At 37.6% G+C, this 26,765-nt stretch overlaps 1 protein-coding gene across 6 annotated transcripts in view; it reads left to right on the forward strand.

Annotated features, from left to right (window-relative positions):
- Positions 1-235: 235 nt before the first annotated feature.
- Positions 236-26,765, forward strand: part of LOC145462780 (nitric oxide synthase 3-like) — a 47,516-nt gene continuing 20,986 nt past the window's right edge. For 2 of the 6 annotated variants that reach the window (XM_081446380.1, XM_081446376.1), the window contains exons 1-12: positions 16,189-17,712; positions 18,870-19,027; positions 19,340-19,502; positions 19,683-19,774; positions 20,923-21,064; positions 21,551-21,690; positions 22,611-22,721; positions 23,282-23,345; positions 23,779-23,880; positions 24,375-24,443; positions 24,568-24,651; positions 25,022-25,063. In XM_081446380.1, the coding sequence (XP_081302506.1) occupies positions 17,014-17,712; positions 18,870-19,027; positions 19,340-19,502; positions 19,683-19,774; positions 20,923-21,064; positions 21,551-21,690; positions 22,611-22,721; positions 23,282-23,345; positions 23,779-23,880; positions 24,375-24,443; positions 24,568-24,651; positions 25,022-25,063 (1,866 nt within the window). In that variant the 5' untranslated portion in view covers positions 16,189-17,013. Of the gene's footprint in view, positions 985-5,322; positions 5,874-9,822; positions 11,141-11,729; positions 13,436-16,188; positions 17,713-18,869; positions 19,028-19,339; positions 19,503-19,682; positions 19,775-20,922; positions 21,065-21,550; positions 21,691-22,610; positions 22,722-23,281; positions 23,346-23,778; positions 23,881-24,374; positions 24,444-24,567; positions 24,652-25,021; positions 25,064-26,765 lie in introns of those variants that run through there. The other 4 variants (XM_081446378.1, XM_081446379.1, XM_081446377.1 and 1 more) reach the window with 4 other exon arrangements.

Consider the following 26,765-nt stretch of genomic DNA (forward strand, 5'->3'; position numbering starts at 1 on the left):
GCTAGAGGTTTAAAGCTCAATCGTCTATCATGCTAATGTAAATAGCAAGCTGTTCAGACCTGTTGGGATTGCGAACAAGTGTATGAAACCGCAATAAAATGCGGTTAAGTTAAAAAGAATGTCCTCCAAAAGAAAAATCTTACGGGTTATTGTTTTCTTTAGTACCTCCCATTAGCACAACAGTACTATAAAGTTATTTTTAATTATTTGCGTTTTCTTTCCGTTTTTTTTTAAAGGTGTGTAAGGAAAAATCCTTCGTGCCTTTTAGTTCTAAGGAGATATCACAGATCAGATAGCGTTGGAGTTATCTTGGGCCATCTTTCACATTTTCGAGGCATAGTGATCCGTTCTAGAAATTTTCTTTTAGTACCTCTTAATTTTACTTCATTTTTGTTTAGAAACATTCTAATCCTATTTAAGCATTTCAATTTAACCAGATAAATCTATATGAATATTTTTCTTCGAAATGTTCATTTCTTTAAGTGATAGAAATTTGGTGTAAGTCGCAGCGATTAAAAAAGCGCTGAGTTAACTTGCAATTAGTGATGTGATTTATATTTCTGTTGCATTCAAAAGTTAAAAGCCTGCAAGGAACAAAAATCAATTTTTTTCCATTGAAAAGTACGTCCGTAAACACCAGTTGTAATCTCATCCGAGAACAAGCACCTACACAATTTACAAGATTGCTTTGTCTTAAAAACCTGTTTCTCTGTTTAGATCAAATCAACGCTAAAAGGATGGTCAACAGAGTGGTTAGAATATTTCATTTTCTTGGTCGGAAGGTTCAAATCTGATTAAAAGTGACCTTTCCTGATAGGATGAAGCGAAATCTTGGTTTGAAATATTTTTTACAGGTGAAACGGGGGTATTTTAAAAACAAAGCCATTGCCGTCGTAGGCGAATTAAAGTGAGGGCGGCCAAGAAATTGCTGATTTTGAACGAGCACTGAAGGAATCCCTTTGTTTCTTCTCTTCTGGAAAAAAGGTAATTCAAATCGTTTAGGATTCAATGTTGTAGCTTAATTAAATTTAGTGTATCTTAGCTAGTCTTCGTCGTTTTCGAATGAGGATTGTAAAATATAAACAATAACCTCTTGACTATGATGTTGCAAACTAGATATTGCAATGTGTATTTTCGAACCTGAGGTTTGAAAATGGGAACTAGTCGGAGAAAAATGTTACTAAGCGCTACATAGTAATAACAAGGGACATTTGCTTTTAAATAACAAACAAAACCGCTTCCATGTAATGCTATGCGCGTTCAGGACGAGCTTACATTTCTTGCCGACGCTAGGTCAGTGGTTAGGATTGGATAACAGTGGGAAAACAGTCTTAATTTGTGAAGTAAAATGCTCATAGCTTTAAAATAAACACGCCGCGAAATCGGAACGGATGCACGGTTTGTGTCAATTAGTCTGTCAGTAAATTAAAATGGGTCAGTGGCAGGTGTTTCTGATCTTCGTATTTTCTAGACCTTTTCTAAATGAAAAATGAAATAACAAAAAGAGTGGCATTGAAGATAGCAGTTTATGCGCATGGTCAATTTAATTAACCGAGGCATTTAGGGAAGAAAAACCCGGAACTGACACACCATGACTTCCGGTCTCACGCTGAAAACGTTTTAAGCTTTTAATCGGACTCGGAATAAGACTTGCCGTGGGTTTAGCAATTAAAATTGAAAAGGGTGTCAAAATGTTAGAAGAAAATGGAACTGCGAATAGTTTGTTTTTAGAATATGTGTGATAACTCACAGCCCTTCGTCATGGTTGGTGTGTTAATGACTGGAGCGAGATTGCCACGACAAAATCAAAAACAATTTTGCTAAGTTCTTTACTTTTATATTGTATCTTAAATCAGTCAAGGATCGCTTCCTTGTCCCTAAACATTTCTGTTATGGATTTGAATTGGAGATAATCGTATGCTGTCTCTTTACTGTGTAATACGCACATAGTTAATCCTTTAAGGGATAAGGTTAATAGAAGTAAAGCGTCTTAAGCTTAGTGGCTCGTACACTCTTAACGTAACTTCGGTTTCCGCAGCACGAATCGACTCAGGAAATCTTTCCTTCCCCTGGATGGGATACTAGTCCTCTACAACTCAGCGCTACCCAGTTATTGTCCTGGTCAGAAAGAGACACTGCGAGAGTAAATTGTCTTGGCTAAGAGCACAATGCGGTGACTGCAGCCAGGACTCCAACTGACCTTGACCGCTCGATCCAACGCGGCGCTAACCGTAAGGCCACAGCACCTTCCCACTTCCTACCAAGAAAAGTGATCAGAATCTAATTTCTCTCCCAAATATCAGTGCAATGTCCCCATACAGGTCATGAGAAAAAGGCTGTTGATCTTAAAGGGGAATTTGCGTTCTTACTCATTATCTACCAAACAGCCTGAGTAAAGTTTTCCGAACGGGGGACCCGTAAAGCCATTTGTAGTTAATCTGCATCTAAAAACAGAGAGGTACACTGTATATACACCTGAAACTTCATGTATAATGGAAACCTCTGTTCATATAATAACTCTGTAATCACAACTGAGCTTTGAGATTTACGTATGGCTTTCCGGGTGCGAAAACGTTTTCGGGACCTTAGAGAAACGGGCCCTTGAGGACCTTAGTCTATCGAGGAAATGTATGGAGACCAATAAGATGAGCTTATACCTTTGTAACTCATACGATCATCATTACAAAAAAATTACTCTGTCCTTCAGCCCCAACTTTTCTAGTGATTTCGCTGAGTTTTAATCTTTCGGTTTTACGTTGATGAAGTCATTTTACAAAATACCACAAAGTTTTTAGTGTAATTATATTTCAATTTGCAAACCAGTTTTTAAAAATTGAAACATAATTGTGCCTAATACATCCATTTAAGGAGATAAAGGAACGAAATTTGTTTCTTAAAATGTGTGTAAAATGCTGCAAGCGGGGCGCTTTGATTTTTGAGCCAAGAATTAACAAGAAAAACACGGAAATAATCCCTTAATAGTTCTCATGATCTTTTAATTGCATTTTGCTTTTAATTTTTTTTAGATTTTTTCCAAGTAAAGATAGTTCTCTTTTGACCAGCTGGTTTTAAATGATCTAAGCTTTTAAGTTCCATGGATATCCGTTTTTATAAAACCTTTCTATTATATAATCTTCCCCCTTCCACATTTTAGCAACATTAATTTCCCCAAATAACCGAAAAGATCACTATTTTCCTAAAGAAGGGATTGCACCCTAGTAATGGAAAGGTAAAAATCAGTAAAAAAACGCAGAATCAAGTACCAGCACATGAATAACATTTTCAGCTAAGAACTGAGAGTTTTCAAAACATTTTTACTGCATAAGGATTGAAATAACTTTTATTCTAGACGAGTGAAGGAGAGAACAATTTTGCCATGGTGCGAAGATCTGAATTTTATATTCGAGTGAACAAAACAATATTTCACGAACGAGCGCAGCCAGTGAGTAAAATATTGTTTTTAACACAAGAATAGAAAATTCATATCTTCAAGCCACCGTGTAATTTTTTTTCTTACTGTATAGACAAACAGACTTTGTTCAAACAACTGTGGAAATGGCGTCATCAATAATATCCTTAGCCTTGAGGATATGGAAAGGTCCCGGATGTAGTTTCGTATGAATTTCACGAGTGGTGTAATTTCCGGTAAAACATTCGTGTCTATATATTGAACGGGAATATTCATATAGAACTATAGAGTGAACATTTTTATTCTCATTCTATGAAAAACAAAAACATTGAAAATTTTAGCGAAGTTATGTTTTCTGTAAATGAAATAATTAATGAATTATCATATATATACTTTTTTTTACAAAGAAAGAAAAATAAGCGACCGGATACCAACTCATCGTTTTCGTTTACACAACACAAAACAAACGGCAACATGCTTGTTGGGCTTCGTTGTTAGGAACGATCGGCTCTCGTTTGTTACATAACACAAAATTTACACAACGATGACATACTCTCTTCCAGTTGTTGCACATTTGTGAATATGTACGCAGGAACTCAGCTCCTCAGTGCAAGAGGCCCTGTTAAGGGCCACTGTTCAGATTTAGCTATTATTACTTAACCTCATAACCTCTAGGGTGATAGCCTCTACAACCTTTCAAAACTGCATCAATGGTCTAAAGGTATTAACTAAAACAAACCTGTTTCTTAAATCTTGTATTCTCAAGTTCGCCTTCGTTGACTTTAAGATATTAATGGTCAAAACAACATTGACTTTAACCATTTGCCTCTAAAATACGAAGTAAAATATACGTAATAAGTATAGGACGTGTTTTGGATTTCTCGGTTAAACTATTCTTGACATGACGAGTTGAAAATAGTTAACTTTGGACACAAGTTCTTAACTTATGATAGTTTTCAAGATTCATGACGTTTTACAAAGTGAATCTATTTCATTTATTCATTCATCTACTGATCAGAGGTTTTAGAGATCTGCATGGGAAGCTTTTTAGCAAAACAATCTTGTAGAGCTCAAACATTGATTCTAGATATTTTAAAACCATTCAAGACGCGCCAGCTTTAACAATATTTAGGATGACAGGCGGAACCTTTTTCTCATTGTTTAGAAATTCAGGGAGATTTAGAGCAATACAATGAACTAAAAAAAGGTTTATATAGGTATTGAACGCAAAAACACTTGAAGAGTGCTCTGCGTCTTATATAGGAAGGCGTATAGAACCTTCTAAGTTTCTGCTCTGCCTCTTTGTGTTCAGATTTCACTGAAAACTCTTGACAAATAAAGCTCAATTCGTACATCGAATAGAACTGAAGTCCCGAACAAGCGCATCACTGAACAATATGCATAACTTGTGATTTCTGTGGTTACGGCATGGACAGATCATAGTTAATGGATTGTCCATAGTTAATAACTACGGACTTTTTTTAAAGTTAGTCGAATTACATTTGACTCCAATACGTTTTGCAAATTACATGTAAGCCTAAGTAAAAGAACTTACGCACAATTTGGGCGCTTACTGACAATACAATTTAGTTTAATAAATTTTATTTTTAAAAGTTCAATATAAGTATGGCAATTTTGATTTTTAATAAACATACCCGTCTATGTATTTTTGACATTTGATTTTCATAATTGTACTTTACACAAGAGCATTGCATATTGCAGATATGGTAAACTTGTTAATGAAAAGATGTTGTTAAAATTATACTAAGAAAAAGTAAATAAATAAAGAATTAAGAAGCACATAACATTAAAGACATTGTGCACGGAATTTCATAGAAATTACGGTAATATTCCAATATTCTTTCAACAGAATAAAGCAAAGAAATCAAGAATTCGAGAGTCGATTTCGAAGTGACACATTTTTTCGTGTCATAGAGTAAAGAATTCTAATTTTATAAATTATATGTCGATAAAAAAAATTTTTTAATTTGAAATAGGTAATGATGGTGTTTCATATTTCGCCTACATTCCAAAGGAAATGTTGTTCTTTGTATTATTACGGGTTTCAAAACCTCCATCTCCTCTATCGGGTCTTAATCCAAACATCTATAAAAAACGGTTATGTGGTACGTTAAAAATCTGGGGGTAGCGCCGTCTTGGCGGGCGTTATATCGAGCCAGTTAATTTTCAGCTCACAAATTGAATTGTTCAAGCCTATATTATTGGGATGTTTGGCTGCTGGGCGATTATCTACAAAACAATATTGAGTCCAAAGCTACTCCTATGCTTTAAAAGCTGAGAATCTGGCTAAGTGTAAACAAATTTCAATCGTGTCAACACAGCCGGTCACGGCCAGTTCATACATTGTTCACTGCGAAGAAACTAAGACCTGAAAAGTCTTTCGTAGACCTTTAAGATATTGCAACACTGTCAAGAGCCAAAGATTAAACTACTGGATAGACAAGTAAGCAATTTAAAAAAAAACTTGCTTTTTAAATTAAGATTTCTTTTTCGAGTTAGTTGCTTTTGAGAACGCCAATACGATTGAAAAGATTTCGATTCGGTCGTCTATTTGCATATTTAGAAACGTTTCATTTGATATCGAGACTCAAGAAAACGTAAACTAGAACGACACTGGTAACACAGTCGAAAATTTTATTATGAGTGAACATTGATGAGGGGGTGGTTCGCTATGAATGCTAGATAATTAAATGTTTTTAAATCTAAACTTATTAACCATGGAACTAACCAGTTAACTGAATCAAATTTTAGTCTTACCGTAGTTGTCGTGATGACCTATGCCGAAGTTTAAAGGTAGATTCATTGGTTCCAAAACATCAGTTCCATAGGGTCGTTTAGAAGTCTCTCTCTCCTCCATCACCCCTTCCGCTTAAAACCTCACCTAGCAATTGCATATCCTCCCTTATTTGCAATCCCGAACTGCCCTATTCCATATATTTTGACCTCTTCACAGAGCGGTGTTAGTCGTATAAACCCAAAGGTTATAAACGCCCAAGTTTACACTTTTAGGATTTCGCGTTATGCAGACTGACAAAAAAGAATGGGGTCGTCGTAAACTGATTTTTCTCTGCGAAACGTTTCATTTTTACGTTACAATGAGAGTAAAGGCCTTGAATAATTATTATCTATAGTCCTCGGTGGCCATAGCACTGAAAGTTGAAAACGAATGGACTATTTAAGGTAAACATAGCACACCTGTTTAAGGCAAACAAGGCAACGAAAAGTGCTAGTTTGTCAAACAAAATTAGCAGTAAAATGTTCGTTATAAGCGTGATTAAAATATATGTAAAAAGGAAAACGGCGCAGGCTACAGAACATGCTGTCTTGACAGATGATCGAATGTCTCGCTGTACTAATTTTTACTTTTTTACCAAACGTTATCGATCACAAGCACACCTTTTTAAAACATTCTCAAGAGACATTACCAATCATCAGTACATTTTAATTTTTAATTGATTTTAAGTGCACCTTGTAAGCTTCCATTAAATTCTATTTCAAGGGCAGATAGGACTTTAAAAGTTCACAGGATAATCTTAACTTAATGGCTTCTTACGGTTATCTCTTTTACATCAAAGTCAGTGGTACTGAAACCAAATGGGATCAGTTTTTTTGCTACATTATTCAGTTAAGAAAAAACATTTATTTAGTTGGGTACAAAAAGTTTTTGACCGTTCAAGATCGTTGCTAATTTCTTCTGAATATACGTGATTCCCGTCGTAACTGAGTTTGCTACAAAAATGCAAAATTGCTTTAATTGTACAGGACATTTCGCAGCAAATATACTTCTGAAGTGGTACTCCAATATAATAGTCATAGAAAAAAACTCCTATTCTTAGTGAGTTGATTTAGTGATCATTAAACTTTTTTGGTGTCATTTTTCAACTGCTACTAATATATCTTTGTGGTTAATAAATATTAAAGCTACAGAAAAGCATTAAATTGGCTTCATGTAAAAACTGATAGAGATATGTTTTCAATATAGTTTGGGAGTTTGGGGAGGGTGGATTAAATTAATTTTGTATGAAAAACACTTGATTAATATAAAGATTAGAGGCGAGAAAGATATTTGTTTTCGAAACTGAGTTTTTTTTCTTATTACTAAAATTTGTCGACAGTTAAACAAAAGTACTCTGTTTCATCACCGATACATTTTTTTATGATATTCTACTTGTATGAAGGTGCCAAGTGCCCGTGGGACAGGCAAGTCTGTCTAATAACTCATTCACACCAACTTATTCTGTGTAATTAAACCAATTTATAAAACTGAAATTCGCTGACAGAGAAACGTATCGTTGAATTTCACGTTGTAAACAGTTAAACAAAAGTATTCTGTCTATCACCGATACACTTTTTTTTTGTGATATTCTTCTTGTATGAAGGTGCCAGGTGAAATTCTTAACCGTGGGACGAGCAAGTCTGTCTAATGACTTATTCACACCAACTTACTCTGTGTCAAACCAATTATAATAAAGCCAAAATCACCCACAGAAAAACGCATCCTTGAATTTCACGATGGTTTCGAACAAGCTTATAGTAAAAATGTTCAGTTTTTAAGACTCAGTTGATCTTAGTACAAAACAATTTTAACTACAAAACTTTTAACATGCTTAACGTTTTTAAGCGAATAGAGTAATTGTCAGCTAGGCTCATTGCCAAAGGGTCATTCGGTCAAGGATGAGAGCGTATCCCACTTTCATAAGTTTAGTTTAACTCTTGAAACTTTAAGACAAAATATTATACAAATATTATAGGACTGGCGATAACTTGGAGACTGGGTCCAGTTGTGGACCGTTTTATCCAGCATCCTGGTCTAGTAGTACCCAGTATTTCGCATCCAGAACTGCCCTTAGTTGTTGCTTCTCTCGAACCGAGGGTATTTTTGCAAAAAAAATTGCCTTCAATTTCATCACGTTAACTGTTTTAAAACTTTCATATCGATTGCTTTTATTTGGTCACAAATCTCAGCAATTTTCTGAATAGTAAAAAGACCACAACATCTTCAATACATAATCTAGTGGCTGAAGCAGATAAGGACATGAATATATTCATGTCTGGCGAACATTTCGACTTCCGTTGCATAACCACTGATGATGACACAGATAAGTAAGAACATTACAAGGGTAAAAGAAATAGATTAAACACAATCAAATTATTCAGTTCTGTAAAATTCAAATTGAGAAAGACTTTTTTTCCCATATTGATATGCACGAGGAAAATACCATTTCTGTGCAGTTTGTGTTTCCGTGCCTTTTCAATGACCAATTAACACAATACCCTTTGACGCACTTTAAAATGGCCAATAATGCAATTTTTCACTTCACGTTCACGCAATATTTCCGCGGATTTTTCAATGGCTAATAATTTTCACGTTTTTTTGACTGATTTTTTATGGTAAAACTTAGGGAGAAGAGCAAAAGTACTTCTGTACATATTGTCGTGGTTGTTTTAGGCCTCTACGCATTTTACAAACTGATCAAAAATGCAATACCTTCACAGTCTTTCTTTTTCAGGACAAAACTTATCAGAGAGTATTGCAGTATTGGGGAACTTTTAAGCACGGACGTTACTAAACCAGGCATCTATGTTCTTGCTTCTGGATTGTTTTCAACTCCAACCAATGGGTTGGAAGGCTCTTATTTTCATGCATTTGGCATTCACGGCTTGATCATTTTTTAACTAAAGTTGATAATACACCCCAAAGAAGAGAACATTTGTCTTACGGTTTGACGTCCGCCTCTTAAAGATGTCTTGCTTAAGCTTCCTAATATTGGAAGAGTTCCGCTGTGGAAATTGTTGATATTGTCTGGTAGTATCTGTTTTACTACCTGTTTACAATTATGGCCTCCACGTCGGCGTGCTAAAGCAATACGCCAAAATGGTGGACGCATTTTTGGCTCTGTAATTTTCCAAACATTCTTTTTTCAAAGACAATTTCCTTGAATAACATTTTTGGCCTAAAAGATTCTTTCTAACTACTCTATGAACTTTATTTTGTTTTATTATGACGTCGTCAAACGGCAAACAACTCATAGATTTTGACGTGTTGAAGTCAAACCATCACATGGGATCATCCGTCTGATACGTGCTTTAAATCATGAGTTCCTAGTTCAGTTGAGCTTTAAGCTTATGTTATGAGTCAGTTGTAAGGCCACTTCTGTGATATACAAAATTGCTTCCAAGAAGAGAAAACCTGGAATAGAAATTTTTAGCTACTTAGGTAAAAACAACAATAGTAAACAGGTTATAGGAAACAGTAAAAGTACGAGGATAGTTAAAATAGCAGGATTGAGACAGTTAACGAACAGCGGCTGACATTGAAAAATTTCGGCATTTTTTTTTGTTTTGTTTGTTTGTTTCTTAAGGTGTGCCAACCACGACTTGGCTCCATTAAAATAAGCAAGGTTTTATGGCTTGAAATTCGAAAAATTTCAGAGAAAAAAAGGCTTTTTCATTGCTTACAGCATTCACAATTTAACTCCAATTGAATTATATACATCTAAACACACCTGGTGTAACATGAACACGGAAAAACGTATAAAAAACTCTTCAGGAAGTTTCAAAACTGGGTTGTAACATATTTTCAAGGCTGGGCAGTAACATGGTGTCAAGAATGGCCTGTAACATGGTGTTGTAGTTGAAAATAACACCATTACGAGAGAAACTGAATAATAAACGTTAACCTACGGTCTGACACGTGAGTTGTCATCTATATCCTTCACCCGACATATTTTATACTCGCGGGCTGTTTAATTAGCCTACAACTGGTTTTTACCTTAACCTATTTTATTATCTTTTTTAGAATAATCTCTTTAAAATTCCAATTGTTTGAAAAGTCAGAGAACTCTTTGCAGGTTTAAAGGTACGAAGAGTATAAACTTTTATGTTTATGTATTTTGCCTTCGGAATCCCATGGTGAGTTAAGCTAAACTGACCATTCAGTATTGTAATCAAGGGATTTTGGCCTCACCAAATATTGATACTTTCGCTGGTGTGTAACGAATCTTTTCCGAATGAAGGGTTGTACGATTTTCATTTCTAGCGGAAAAGTAAACAATATATTAAAAATTGTAGAGATAATAAGGCTTGCGGATAACAATTTGCTTTTTTCTTTTACATATTTATGTGCCAAAAAGCTTTTTTTTTTTTGACAGTTAACTTTAAAAATCGAGGTGTTGCTTAATGCCAGAATATTATGTTATTGTTCTGCATAGTTTTTAGCCAAACGTGAAATAAGAAGAGTATTTTCGTGCGTGTGACAGTGAAGGATAACCAATTACAACAATTTCCAAGGAATATTTTACCTCATTTACAGCGCGTGAGAAATCTCCATTTTTTTGTGTTTGAAGTGTAAAACAAACGTCATTGAAAATAAAAATCCGGAGACCTATTTTCATGTTGTACAATTGAGGAAGAATATATAATTACCAAGATGACATATATGATTAGCTCTGTGATATTTTATTTATTTGAGATGAAATCAGCTGAACCGCAATTTGTTTTCCTTTCCCCCGCTCACACAAGTGTTAAATTTTAATTATTTTTGTGCAAATCATGTCACTAGCATGTCACAGTACACATTGCATCTATAAGCCGAGTTTATTTTGTTTTATCCCTGACAAAAGGTGTCTGGAAAGCAAAGAGGGGAATTTTCAACCAAAATTCATCGCTGAGTTTTTGCCATCATTCCAACGAATTATTTTAATCAGCCTGGTAAGTGAAGCAACAATTTCTTTTCCGTTTTCTTTTATCCCAAAAGATCGATTTTATTTTCAAATATGTCGAATTCTGGTTTTGTCAGGCGATAAAGTATTCACAGTTTACATATATTTCCAATATTTTAATTATTTCAGTTCAGTTATACCCCTAATGCTATTGAGACACACTGTGCTATAACATCCGCTTTCTATTCAGCTACTTTTGCTCAGCACACCTTATGTTTCTTCCCTAGTTCTCGATCAGTTTCTATACAGTTTTCAAAATTGCCATTGCAATCATTCATTCTTTAATGTGGCCTTATTTTGAATATAATGTAAGTCTTGTCGAAATATCCGATAGGTGCCAAGCAAATATTGTCGAATAATCTCGCTCTTATGTCGGCTTGAACCTCATAGCTTTTTATCGAGTTGCTTAAGTATTTGGATTAAGCAATGTCATGGGTTCACTGGGAAATAATTTTAGTCATTCTGTCTCTTCAGTTGCAACTATTAAAGTTGTTTTAGAAAGGAAAGTATCGCTTACACTTATACTGTTTAGCTGCAGTTCACACGTGATATATTTTCTAATACGTGCATTAGGCTTTTTTCCCCTCAAATTGACAAATACGTTGAATTCGCTATCAAAATATCAAACGTATAGCCTTATTTTCACTATCGTGAGCAATTCTACGCAACGAAATTTGAAAACTATTCCCTAAAGTCATCTGCTAATAAAAATTAATGTCAATGATTGCATGGATTATCTTGTTTTCAACAATCAAATCATTGACCTAGGACTTAGAATGACGGGGGAAGCGGTGGATAAAGATTAGCGTGCTGGGCATGGAACCCTTCACGACTATCCTTTCCAACATCTTGTGGAAGTAGAAATACTCCAGTCGCTTAATGCTATAGAAACCGGGGTTTTCTCCAACAACAAACAATTTCAACTTTATTTACTCATACATTTACAGTCTTACAAAAATATATATAAATGGAAGGACAGAAAATTAATGTACAATGAGTCTGGAGACTGAAGTAACCCAAACGTTTTCTAGTCTGTCTCCAGTTATTGTAAGGTTTCTAAAGATATTGAGAGAATACAGAATTCTTAGAGAAGAGATGTGTACATGGTATAATAGAATGGAGTAAATCTATTTCACTCAGATAGATGTGGATCGCTCCGGCGATATGGACCACTTGACCGTGACACAGACTTTACCTTATCACCTTTAAAATGGCAGGAAATATTATTTTCCTTCGTATCAATAAATATTGCTGTGGGAGGCGCGGTGGCCTCATGGCCGTGCGCTCGTTCCCGGAGAGAGCGGTCCGGGTTTGAGCCCTGGCCGGAGACACTGTGTTGTGTTCTTGGGCAAGACGCTTTACTCTCACAGTGCCTCTCTCCGCCCAGGAGTTAAATGGATACCGGCGAATTGTTGGGAAAACCTAACAAATTGCGGGGGAGTGACATGCGATGGACTAGCATCCCGTCCAGAGGGAGTAGAAATACTCCTAGTCGCTTCCTGCCACAGAAACCGGGATAAGCTCCGGCAGCTATGAGCCATTTGTCTCCGCGGCTTCACTTTATTATTTATTTATTAATGGATATTGCATATTTTCTCTGTACTTGAACCTGGCCTTTCGTAGTTTTCGATCTTGGTCGGTTTATAGTCTTTGAACTGATGTGTGACATAGTTCGGCTTTGCTTAGTCACGATCCGCTGTCAGCTTTGTGATAAAGGATATTTCAATCATGTCTGGCAACTTTGACAAGTGTGGCCACTGTACTTAATAAGGTTTTTACGAGTTCAGTTTTGCCTTTAAGGTAGCTTACGTTGGATTTCAATCACAGTTGACATCCGCTCAATTTTGGTTTTGTCGTGAGAGATTATTCGGTCACTGTTAAAATTTGAAAAAGATGCTACGATGGCGTTGAAAAGTCAGTCAATTTTTCCGCTTATTTCTGTTCAAAAGTTAAGTTTTTTTTTCAAAGGAACTGACTTGTAAGTTCGATACAAAGAAGCACTATTTAGAAGATGAGTATAAAGTAGATTCATGAATTGATGTTTAAGCTTTGTTTCCGTCTCTTTTGAGCGTTTAAGAGGGTAGCTTTGCCCGTCTTAAGGATAAACTTCACTTGGTATACTGTGAACTTCTACCTGATTCCCTCCCCCTCTTAACTATATGCATCGAACTTTCCAATGACAGTTACTTCCAACCCCATTGACAATCCCATATCGATATTTAGGTTGCTAGACTACAACATCCCAGTTATTTAGAGCTGACTTGTTTGTCGCACTGGGAGAAGGGTGAGCATTTTGTCTTATTTTGGACCAAAACACAGAATATTCATGCTTATACGATAAGGTCTACTGAAGAGTAACGACTGATCCCCCGGTATTGAGCAGGTTGCCTGTAAATCTTGTTAATAGCGACCTCTGAAAACTCTGTACGTATGTTATGTCGGAAGGAGGCCCCCCAATCGCTCAGAATGCCATATAATATCAACTGAGACAACACAACTGATTTTGATACAAAAATAGACTATGTAGAGACTAGGCTGCAAAGGACAAAAACTGTGTCATTTGATTTTTTAACAGTCACGTAATATACTCTATTTATTGCGTGTATATGGTGTTTTGTAGTTACTTTTATGTCTGCCACAACTTAACTAGACAAGACAACAAGACAACAACTAAGGGTAAACATTTTAGCTACGGTAACTATCCTTGGCAAATGCTTAAGGAAAAGGCGCTAACAAACAAAGTAGCGAAGCTCTGTACCTTAGGAACAATAATGGTAGCTCGGTTGTATGAACGATTAAACACTAGACCCTACCCGACCGTTGAAATGATTTCTATTGCGACCTTTATCCTCTAGTCATGGTGTCGCCCATGACTGCGCGAGTTTCTATTTAGTATGAACCAGTTTGGTAAACCGCTAAAACTTGTAAACATTAGTGCCTGGAGATTCCTGTGAACTTGGAATACCTTAAGGTAGATTATCTTTATTACTGGGGTGGAAATCATTGAAGTTTTTCGCTTAAATACTTTTTCACAATTTGTCTGTGGCCTCCGAAGATACCTTGCTTCACAAGCGAAACATCTGCGTGAAAATTATGATAACATGTACAACCATCAATCTAGCTGTTACCATACTGACACCAATGACTAAATAAATGTTTAACAACTTGACTGCCGCATGAGAGCTTTTCTTTAGTAACAACAACTTTGCATAGAGTTGACAAAGTTAGGCTATTAAAACTTCGCACCACTTGAAGTCACTGCGGGATAAGAGTTGTTGATTGCTAATTTTTCAAAATGAATATGTATTCTACTTCATGAAATATCCGATTCCTTCCACGGTGTTAGTAATCACCTCTTGTCACCAGCCAAATTCGCGCATATTATAAAAACAAAGGCATAAATAATAAGACTGAACGGAAAAATCTCCGACGACATGTGAGTTTACATGATTTAAGCTTCAGAAATCGAGTCTTGAGTGAAGGATTCGTTAAGGAAGTTTTAATCGCCATACCAAACACAGAATCGTTTTTAAAATTGGTAAGTCTTGCTATTACAATAGAATGTTTCGATTCATTTTCAATTACATTTTGATGTATTTTTAGTTGGGGTCGATGAAATGGCGATGAATATTGGTCACTTGCTGATAAATAAGACCATACTTATGATAAGCACTGGTTCACATTCGATGTCATGTTTTTGTTTTCGCCGAACTAAAGCGAATTGATGGAATTCCATTTTTTACCGCTCTCAATCTTTGTCCAAAGGTTACCGGTAATTTGTTTGTTATCCTAATTATACGATTATGTAAGATTCCCTGTGATTAGTTATAAAACAACTGGTTGTTATATTCTAGCTAGCATTTCTTAATCCAAATAACTACTACACGATGTGTGCTCGAGTAATAGATTATTTATCTTAATATGTGTGGTATACTCTACTGATTTCCTCAGTTGCTTATGTTGAAAAATTTCGCCCTTCGATGCAACTTTATGGTGTCGACAAATTCCTCAGATTTGCAATAACACTCGAGAGGGGGCAATAAGTTATTGAACAATGAAATTTGACACAATGAGAATAAGTTTAAAAAGCCAAAATTAAGTACTTGTACTTTTTTCGTTTCATTGCATCGTTCAAAGAAAATCGATTTTTTTGTAACGAAGGGGAGGTAAAATTTAAACCCAAGACAGTGTTGTGACACTGACAATTTTCTTATCAATTATAATGCGATAACTGAACCTGTTCCTTACGCTACTTAAGGTGTTTATATTAAATAGCTCAGTTTTTTTCCCCGAAACCAGCACAATTGAGAACACGAAGTTAACATTCTAGGAAAGTCTGACTGATCGAGAGGTGCGAAGTCAACACGAGAATCCTCGGCGTCACTTGTGGTTTTTTCTGATTGGATAACAAAGAATCGGAAACTAGTCGGCTACATATACGACAATCCCCGAAACTTCTCCGTATTTGATTCTATAGTTTAGTTTGACTTTCTTCACCTAAAAAACATTCCGCCTCGAAATACCGCTCAAGGCACAGAGTTATCAAGGTCTTGTTTTCCAACAAACGATTGCTGGCTTGTGATCGTGAACAACAAAATATGATCTCAATTCGGTTCGCAGCGGGACTTACTTCATAATATATGCTAGTTCAGTGATATTATCTGTGGTTGCCCATAAAACTCTCACTGTGAAATGTTGTACTGGAAAGCTTTTGACATCCTTTCAAACCTCAACACCAATTTATTTTAAAACGTTTTACTACAAATAACGTTTATTCTTATGTCTAGCTGCGAGTTTTTTTTCGCCTGTGGTTATGATTAAAGCTTATTTTACAAATATATATATTTGTTAGTACTTGAAAACATATGTTACAGCAAAAAGTCGTTTTTTAATTAGCGTTATCTTTTAGAGCTTTTAGTGAGGGCCATCTTGTCTCGTGTTTTGGTGTTCGGGCTTTTAAGGTTAATCACATGGTTCCCTTAAACTTAAAAACAAATTCTATTTTTTGATAACCTTGGTTGATAACTAGGGCGGACGGCGAAACTACACGTATTTATCAATGAAAATCAAATAGTTGAAGGTATTATTATCCTTTCAGTCGAGTTTTTTACAGGTAAACAGATATAATTCTAACAATAAAAATCTCCTGCGAGTGCATAACTGTAAGATCGAATATATTCGTCATTAAAAATATCGTTTTATTATCATCACGTGAGTATCTCAGATTCGCAACTCCCACTCTGAGACTCAGATTCGCTCTTTTTTTTTTCACCTTCTTTACATGTAAGCGTACTCCTCCACATTTCAAAACAACTTCACCACAAGCTACTGAGTAGCCAGGAAATCCATTTATATCAGATAAACCCGGAATAATGAAAAAAAAAAATCATTGAGCTTGTTTTGAACGCTTGCAAAATCTAGCAAACATGGTAAACAATCTTTCGCTAGAACTCAATACTTTCCGTGATGCGTGAAAAACTTTTTTTGTAGTGAGCGTTGATTAATAATTAATTGCTTCAAATGACTGTCAAGATCATTGCTAAAATAAAACGGCCACAGAGCAATTTTTGAAGAGCAATACATTTTTTATCAATTTGCGTGTTTTATAGAAAGCCCTAAGAAGTAAAATTCGTGCTAAAAACTATTTTAAATCCCGTTTGGTTTTCTTTTATCTAAACCGCATTGGAAATATCGACAAGAGAGTCACGAGAGACGGCCCATTCTCTATATAACTTTCAGCGTATAACATACATTGCTCACGTTATTGTTCATGAGTTTCAGAGTCGCAAGCTTATCACTGCCTACCTTTGTTCTCATTTCCTTTAGGTGTGTATGTGTCATTGCTGGTGAAGAGGAGATAAAATGGACGACGAGGCTGGTGACGGGAGAATAACGGTCAGCATTGCGAAGCGCAAACTTGGCGGTGTTGGTTTTGTCACGAGTAGACGCAGCGCGAGTCCGTACCTCGCCGTGTCACACGTTGTCAAGGGAGGAGTAGCGCACGAGACAGGCTTGATTCAGACTGGAGACGTCATTCTCGAAGTGAATGGGAAGTCCTTGGAAAGCGTGCCTTACCACAAGGCATTGGAAATTCTCGACAAAGTTCCCACCGGCGAGGAGATGGTGATACAAGTGCGCGCCAAGGACGGATTCCGAGCGTATCTGGAAACGGCCTTCGATGACAAAGGTGCTGTAAAAACTGTGCGAAAGACGAGAGCAACATCTCCTTCCAAAGCTCTCACGAACATGAACTGCGAGTTCAATGGAGAAGCACACGAGCCAAAAAGCCCCAAAAGGAAGCCAGCTTCGACGAATGGACAAGACACAAGGAAAGAACAGCATGTTGTAAACGAAGTGCTGCCGACCCCAACAATGTCTAATGGCGGACTGGATCATGATACCAGAGCGTGTGAAAGCGAAATACTCAGCGAGTCCAGTGAAATTAAAAAATGTCCGGTGACAAATTTCATATCAAAACCCCAGCAGCCAAAATACGTCAGATTGCAAAACCTGCTTGACGGCCGGTACACGACTGACACACTTCATCAAAAGGCCATAGTCGTAAGTTAGAAATTTCTTGTTATTACTAATGATTTGCGTCTATGCAACTAATCTTTTTGGTTTAAAAAAGTTGGTAATGAGGTCAAATGTTTTACCATTAGCTCGAAGCAGGACAAACGGATGGATATCTCACCATGGTTCGGACGTCACTGGCTTTGGCACTGAAGGGATTTGATGCGCGTCAAAGTTAGAAAAAAATGTGACGCAAGTCAAAGCACCTTTACCACATCTTTGATAAACGTCAAAGGCGTACTACCTTTGACCAAAATCAAAAAAGGCCTTTACCAGATTTGATTTACAGTTAAATTAATCCAAGATCACTCGAATCATGGTGCATCAAAGGAACCGAAGAATCCTTACCCAGAGTGGACTTTTCGACCTCATGATCCTATTGATCTTGGATTAATCTGTTTTGTAAAGAAACGCAAAATCCGTTTTTATGATCTTGGATTTTCCCAAAGAAATGCACCCTAGGTCAAAGGTAGATGCGAAGGGCGATTTTTCGTGCAGTGCGCCTACTAAACTTCACTAGTATGTTTTTATTTTTCGTTAGCTTGAAGCGATAAAGAAAAAAACTAACACGGCTGGTCTTGGATACTGAACGACTTTCTCTGCTTTAAAATTAACGGGTTTCTTAAAATTAAAACGTTTAAGTTCATAACGCGCTTGTTTGCTTTACACATGTACATTCTAGTTTTTTTTAAGTTTCCTCTTTGAAAAACATACATCCCAAGACGGCTAATTCCTGAATTCACCCGATAGTCTTCCTCTAAAAAATTCATTTCAGCAAATAGTTTATAGAGAAACTTCATTAACATGTCATTTTACGTTGACATGTTAATAAAGTTTATTCGGCGCACATCCATCCTTCCATTGCGGTTTGAGGGAAGACCTGGCTTTCTGCCTCCCGCTACGTAGGCGCTCTTTAGGCTCGTCACGCAATCTTCCTCGCCCACGGGAGGACGATCGCGTGACTTGCCCAAATATGGTCTGCGTAGGAAGCTAGGCTTATGGACGTCACGTTCGTTGGAGGAGTAAGTAAATTGCCTTGAATTTATTCCAGACTGTAGTGCTATCCTATGACAAGCATTCATTATCCCAAGCAAAGTTGATTCTGATATTCTATCTTGAACTAATGCTCTTGATTGCGCCTTTAGCCCATGAGCTGCACATCTGGCCGCTGTATGGGTTCCTTGATGATCCCCTATGGAGGAGAAGCTCCACCCAAGAGGCTATATGGTGTACCAAGAGAACCAGAGGAAGTCAAAGTTCAGGCTAACGACTTCCTTCGGCAATATTACGGAGCCATGAAACTGTAAGTCACAGAGATACACATACCCTAAGAACGTGATTTCATGTGACCGGTGGCGAAAGAGGAAAGCTGAAGCAGTCGCGTTAAGAGTAGCCTGATTTACCACACAGTCCAATTTCGTGACTTTCCCTTTTCGGAAATTTTTTCGGAGATCTTCGGCAATCTTCGGGTGATCCTATAAGAAATTATCTTTGATCGGACAAATTTAGCCCAGCGTTTGACAAGTCCGACAGGATTAGCAGGTTCTTTTTTTTAGATGGGAATCTCACTAAGTTCATATTTCCGTTCATTTATTTAGTGTTTTTCCTTCTGTAGTGAAGACAGTCCAGCCCATAAGCAGCGTTTGGCAGAAGTGATGAAGGAGATCGCAAAGAACGGAACCTATGACCTTACGGAAAAAGAACTGATCTTTGGATGTAGAATGGCTTGGAGAAACGCCTCAAGATGTATTGGACGAATACAATGGAATAAACTTCAAGTAGGTTCTTTTAACTCACAGTTAGCATGTCACTTTTGCAGCGTTCAAATTAAACTGAAAATAATAGTTTGGGAAGTACACGGCCAAAGGGATGAAGGTTCACTGTAACAAAATTTCTAAGCTAACTTAAAAACGCTATTGAGGGGCACTCTCGTTACATTGATTTTTCTTCTGTTTCAGGTCTTCGACGCTCGACATGTTAACACTCCTACAGAAATGTTCGAAGCGATATGCAAGCACATAAAATACGGCACAAATAAAGGAAATCTCAGGTGATCCTAGAAAGTCTGGCGACACTTAATAACTTGCCGGCTGCTGTCTTATGCTATAACTCACTGAGAACCTCTCGGGGAGTAGTATGATCCCTTGAAAATTTCACTTTTTCCCCTTGTTCCCTATTAATAAATTCCACTGTTCCCTAAAATTTATTTTGTAAAAGTTCCCTCGGTTAGTAGAGATATCCCTTGTTCTCTGAAATGAATCCCCAAAATTTCCTTTGTTCCCTTGAAATAAATGATCATGTTCCCCTGTTCCCCAAAAGCGCTGGGAGGCCCTCTCTTAAATTTAACAAATGGTAAACGCCATGGTAAACAAATGGTAAACTCAAGAAGCTAGATTCGCACTCGGCTATCGCCTCGTGCGACTCTTACGCTTCTTTCGTGCTTAGCAAACCTCCCAAGTGCATCCATAACTCAATAGTGCACGCTAAGACGTTTACCATTTGTTTTATAACATAACATTGAGACATTGGAACAACAGAAGTCCTTTTATTGAGCTACATCACAAAAAAGTGTTCGTGTAGTCTTACATGACAAGAGAAAACAAGCGCTCGAAAATTCATTCATGACAACCGACTGTACACCAGTAACTCGATAAAGTTTCATCTTCAGACAACTGTGAAGACAGTTTCGCATTTCTGGCAGAAGGACGTCGGCCATTACTTTGGAAACAATGTCTGTCAAAAGATTTGCTTTGTAAACATTAGCACACACGTCAGCAGCGTACACCCATGGGCAAATAGTAGACGCTAAATTAACCAATCAGAGCGCGCGCTTTGCTTTAGTTATGTTATAAAAATAGATTACATACATGCATGTTTTATTTGGTAAAGTAGATTTGAATAGAGATAGCCAAACGGTTGATGTGGACCTACTACAATAAATAACGTATAAGCTAAAAATACAAACGCGAAGGAGTAAGAGTATAAAACACATACGGGAAAAACTACAATTACAAATCCGTTTTATTCGCTTGCCTGAGACCTGACTATAATAACTTAATCTCGCCTTGCTTGCGATTTACTATAAAAACGACCTGAACATCGTTCAGAAATGATAACGCGCAAGAATCGAAATGCAAAGGATGTTTTGAACAAGCCATACATGTTTAACCCTGACATTATTCTATACCTTGGTCACAGGTCCACCATAACCGTCTTTCCTCAAAGGAAAACTGCCTTCAAAGACTTCCGCGTTTGGAACACGCAGCTGATTCGTTATGCTGGCTACAAACAACCTGACGGCTCCAACATTGGAGACCCATCAAATATTGAGTTCACTGAGGTATTCATGAATCCAGTATATTGAATAGAAATATCAATCAGATTGCTGCATTGCCCGTCCAATATTCTCTCAGTATTAGACCAGTTACTGTCCCGAATGATCCCGCGCGACCACTCTCTAAAGATTTTCTTTAGTTTTAGGCTTACGTTTCCGAAAGAACATGCTTTCGCATAATTTTTTTTTCTTTTTCTTCCAACTCTCTTTCCCTTCTGTTTTGTTTAACATCAGACGTGGGTGTACACCTAGTCGGCTCCCAATCAGAATTGTTCGTTTGAAGTTTGAGATGTTTTTCTAGATCGTGGCGTTTTTTGTTTAATATTTTCAGTCGTGTAATAAATCTCTTATTAACCAAGCTATCCTGGGATCTTACTGGGAGAACATCGGTCCTAGGTCTTTCTAGGTCTAGCAAGACCTCGGGCCGATATTCTCCCATTACGCCGTCGCGCTTGATTAATAAGATGTATGTCACGACTTTGTTTTTAACAGATTTGTGAAGCTCTGGGTTGGGAAGGTAAGGGAGGCCGTTTCGATGTTCTGCCTCTCATTCTTCAAGCTAATGGTGGAGAACCCGAAATGTTTGAGATTCCTCCGGAAATCGTACTTGAAGTAGAAATGAAGCACCCAAAGTAAGTGATCATCTTTATCTAATTTCTCCTGACAAAAACATTTCATGGTCAAGCGGTCAGCTAAAGAATGAATAACATTATTAACAAGGGTATATTGTGAAACCTCCTTTAAGGGGATTTTAAGGGGATATCCTTGGGACGATAAGAAATGCTAGAGTTCCCGCAAACACATGTCGTTATGTCGCTAGTGTGAGCCAGGCTTAGGTCTTTATGAGTATACATTTTGTCGGGACAGCCGTTTGCCAAGGAGGTGTGCCCTAATGAAGCCGTTCCAAAGTAAATGTTCCACTGTATTTGACAATTTACTCGCACCACCAAATTTTCAAATCTAATATTAGAAGAAAGGCATGACAATCTGTAAGGAGAAACAATATCCTTTCCTTGGTCACCAAGTTCTGAGAGAGTAAATGAAAGGACATCTGAAAAATTGGCAATTTCAGTGCTTTGATAGATGGAATCTCTACGTCGTATTATCTTCAAATGAGTGGCATGCGATCTTGTTAAATCCTTCCAGCAAAATATCAAGTTATCGACTTTTTGTACGAAGTATTCTTTCACATCGTCTCAACCTAGACCACACAGGATGCCTGTGAAATGATACTCTCTTCACAGAAGGAACAAAACCTTGTCCCTTTTTACTGCAACGGGAAGTAAAAATAAAGGCCTTGTGCGTCCCACTGCGCTTCAAGGACTGATGATGGAAAGTAAAAATGTCAATCGCCATGTCCTTTTCCGTACAAGGGAAATAGGGCCTTTAAAATGTCAACAGCTTTTATAAAGGATGCAACAAATGAAATCGAAGGTCATGGTTAATCATTTGTAGAGCGCCCTATTGTTGAGTTTTATGTTATTTTTGAGCTTCTCAAAATATTCAAAAATTGAACACAAACGATCTCTTCTGTTTCTTCTTTCATTCTAAGGTATCCGTGGTTTGAGGAGCTGGGATTAAAGTGGTACGCGCTACCTGCAGTGTCGTGTCTCTGCCTTGATGTCGGAGGAGTAGAAATGCCTGCTTGCCCCTTCAATGGATGGTAGGAAAAACACGGAGGGATGGAATGAGTATTCTTTTTGTAGCCATCTTGTCATCAATGATTGAGCGTGCAGTTTCTTAAAATCTCGAAACGGAGGGCCTGGTTTTAACTATGACATAAACACAAGCATAAGCATAACACGCAGTGTTGTGGGCGTTCTCACTATCTCTACGCTTATTCTTATGCTAGTGCTTTTTTTCGTAATCAAAACCAGGCTTAACATAACGTATTGTGCTGGTGACAACCGGCTGAGATAGCTTCTGCAGTTTTCAATCTAGTTTACGACTGGATAATCAGTAAAACACTCCTATAAGTCTATTTAGTAGTGCTGCGCTTAGTTTCAATATTGTTAACTGAAGAAACAATATTGTAACGTGAATATGAACTTCCTTAGAATCCCAGACAGCTGTACGCTGGCCAGGTAATGATTTACATAGTTATGGTTGAGCAGCTAAACACGGGACTGCCCTGTCACAGTTTCAGCCAGATTTTAGAAAGGAGGTTTAAAATTATTTAGCCAGTAAAATGCGGCTCAAAGCCCTGTCGATCCTTTTTTCCAGGTACATGGTGACAGAGATAGGAGCACGTGATTTTGGTGATGCTAATCGATACAATATGTTAGAGGTTGGTTCTCGTTAAGCTGTAGCGACTAGACAAATACAGTGGAACTCCGTTAATACGGACACCAAAGGGACATGATTAAGTGTCCGCATTATCCGGGTGTCCGTATTAAGCGGGCTAATTTAAGAGAAAGTATATGACCTTTTTAGTTGTCGGGACAAAGAAAACTGTCCGTTATAAGCGGGTGTCCGTATTAAACGGGTGTCCGTAGAACGGGGTTTCACTGTATAGTTAAGGGGGTAAAAACAAAAAGGCATACACGGAAACTCGGTAAAAAAAAAAACTATTGTGAGGGTTATTTAACCGTTCAGTCAATAGACTTAGCAATAAACTCGTCTCAACACCACGGTCAGCCTCCAAAGTAACTAAATCGTGAGATAAAAGTAAGATTGCTTATTATTACTTCTCATGTTGTTTCCTTTCTTTTGCCCTGTAGCCTGTAGCTCTTCGGATGGGCCTGGACACTAAGAGTTATACCTCCCTTTGGAAGGACCTTGCTCTAGTGGAAATCAATGTAGCAGTGATGTACAGCTTCCAGGTTGGTTTGTCTCTAAGCCTACTTAGCCTATTGCATTTTGTTCAAAATCCTGATGCCTAACTTTATTTCCGTAGCACGTGGCGGCTACTAATAACCCCGGATGGGAGACCTAGGAAATTTTAGGCATAAACATTAAACAATTGAATGCCACGTTTCGCGAGAAGGAATCGCTATAAAGCATATCCACCTCAGCTATAGAGACTTAAAAGAGCAGAAAAATAGCATCTCCTCAAATCACAGCCCATATTTTCTGAAGCTTCCCAAACGGAATGGCGCGAACCATTTTATTTTCCAACTGGAGTTTCCGGTTTTCCCATGTAAATGGTAAGTACCCCTAGTCCAACGCCATTTTGCCAAATAGTTTCAATCACCTAGGTCCTGAGAAACCCGCACTGTAAATGGTAGTGTTATATGTCTTACTCAAGAACATATGCTACCAAGCTCATTAAATTACGAAATTCATCGGCAAATATAAATAAATTTGTCATTTGCAGGAAGCTGGCGTGACTATCATTGATCACCACAGTGCCTCTGAGTCTTTCCTGAAACACGTTGAGAATGAGGTCAGTGGTCAACTTGTAAATTAGATATTTCTTTAGCAGTTTGTAGAATAAGAATCTGACCGTTATGAGACTGTTTTGTGAGTTCTCGTAATAACGCAATACTTTCTTGATCTTGACTATACAGAATAAGCTCCGTGGAGGATGTCCAGGAGACTGGGTGTGGATTGTACCTCCCATGTCAGGCAGCGTTACCCCAGTGTTTCATCAGGTGATGGTCCCCCTTTTTGTAGTGAGACACTTTGTGACCATTACGTCAGATAGCGTTTAGTCTTCCCCCCTCCCTCCCCGCCGCCTTTTTTTGCGGGGAAAGGGAGCACTGTCGCAGTTGTATGACAACGTTAAAGTAACTACCGGCTGTCAGGTTGTCATTGCCTTGTCGGAATGCTTGAATTGGAATAATTCCCAACAGCATCCTTTCTTGGTTCCAAACATACACATCTTTTTTAAGAACCTCGCGGCCACTTCAGTTCGCCTCCTGAGTCTCAATAATTCTCTTCTTGCATTTATGAAAAAAAAAAAAGTTACTGGAATTATTTAGGAAAACTCAGATTAACAGTAAGTTATTTTTTTCCCTACAGGAAATGTTAAACTACACGTTAAAGCCAAGCTACGAATACCAGGTAGACTACATAGTTTTTATATTTGAAATGTAACCAAACTAACACGAAAAGATCCGATTAGTATAATTGGAAATGTTGGTTTCAAAGGGGTTTTAACCCGAACTGTTGAGGAAACCCAATCAATCACCCTCTCACTAAGTCTTTATCATACTGTGCGGCAAAGAAATCATCAACGAGGGATAAGAATCGGCCAACGTACTTAATCTTCGTCCCTAGTGGGACATAAGGCAACAAGAATCCCCGGGGGGGGACTCCCTTATGGAATGGACGGGGATGCTCGTCGTCTCGCTTAGGGGTGTAAATTTCGGATTTTGGTCTCGCTTAGGGTGTTCTGGGCAAAATGTCATTATTTTTAGCCGTCAAGGTCTCGTTAAGGGTTGCACGCGAAGAAATAACAAAACAGAAAGAATTTTTATTCTTTATATTTACTCAATTCATATAAACAAATTCGCCATCATTAAAAGTCACTGTACTTTTTATTTGTCCGTTTTATAAACTGGTCTCTTTTAGGGGTCTGCATAAGCTTCGGCCACGCCCAGATTGGTCTCTTTTAGGGGTTAAATTCAAAATTTCCGACGAGCATCCCCGTCCACTCCATATGGGAGTTCCCCCCCCCCCCGGGCAAGAATTCCTCACCATTTATCCCTCCTTCGAGTGCGTGTAGTGCCTAACCCCAAGTGCGTTTTACCTCACTAAGCTCAGCAATGACAGATCGGCGCCAGGTTGTTTCTGACCCACCAGGTTCTATAAGAATCAGTCAAGGCACTGAAAAAAGTTCTTTGAAAAGCGACGGTCGATTGTTTTAGAGTCGAAAAAGCTAATTTAAGGTGACTGAACACAATTTTTGATACCTGTGTTTCATTCACCTGTTTCTCTAAAACCCTTGATCTCTCGGTCGCCAAAAATGGCAGCAAGCAAGTTAACAACACAAACTTTGGTGCTAACGTATGTGCCGTTGCCATGGCAACACGAATAAAAATAAACAGGCCTTTAAAATCGGTTTTGTTTATTTGTAGAAAATCTAGTCATTAGATTTTCTTTATAATTTTCATGCAACAAGCTTGTAACGATTCTCACAAGTTAACACCATTTTGCTAATAATTTAACAAAGAGATCTTTAATTATCCCTTGTTGAAGGTTTACTGGAATATCTAGAGTTTCCTTTGTTAAAGTTCAATTATTTTCAATACTCCAGTTACTTATTTGCTGAAGTATTTTCGTGCCAAATTTCGTGAAATTCTAATGAGTGGTTCTCGAGAAATAGGCGTATTTTCGAGAGTGCAAATTTTCATTCAATCGCAATTCTTTGACTTATTACGCATGCGCTGCATTTAACTGGGTTCTTTCGGTAACAAAGAAAAAGCTGAGAATTGCTGAGTTCTTTGCATCTTTACCTTTTCTAACATATATTTGTGATAACAGACTAAAGCCATCAATACACTGCGTTCAATTATAGAGAAAAATAGCACAGATACTGCGGGTGTTGAGTAAATAAAATGATCGCTCATTGACGGCATGTTTGTTTTTTGCAATCCTTGTGCGCGCGCTGAGTTGCATCAGCAAAAGCGCGCGCGAAAACTGTGTTCGGCCACGTTAAAGGAGCTACGTCACGGTTTGCGCATCTTGAAAAGTTTAGCCTAAATTTTTCAAGTTCGTCGTTTGTAATCCGTGTCAATCTTCTCCATCCTTAACCATCCTTGGT

The sequence above is a fragment of the Orbicella franksi genome, chromosome 12, assembly GCF_964199315.1.
Source record: "Orbicella franksi chromosome 12, jaOrbFran1.1, whole genome shotgun sequence".
Taxonomy (NCBI): domain Eukaryota; kingdom Metazoa; phylum Cnidaria; class Anthozoa; order Scleractinia; family Merulinidae; genus Orbicella; species Orbicella franksi.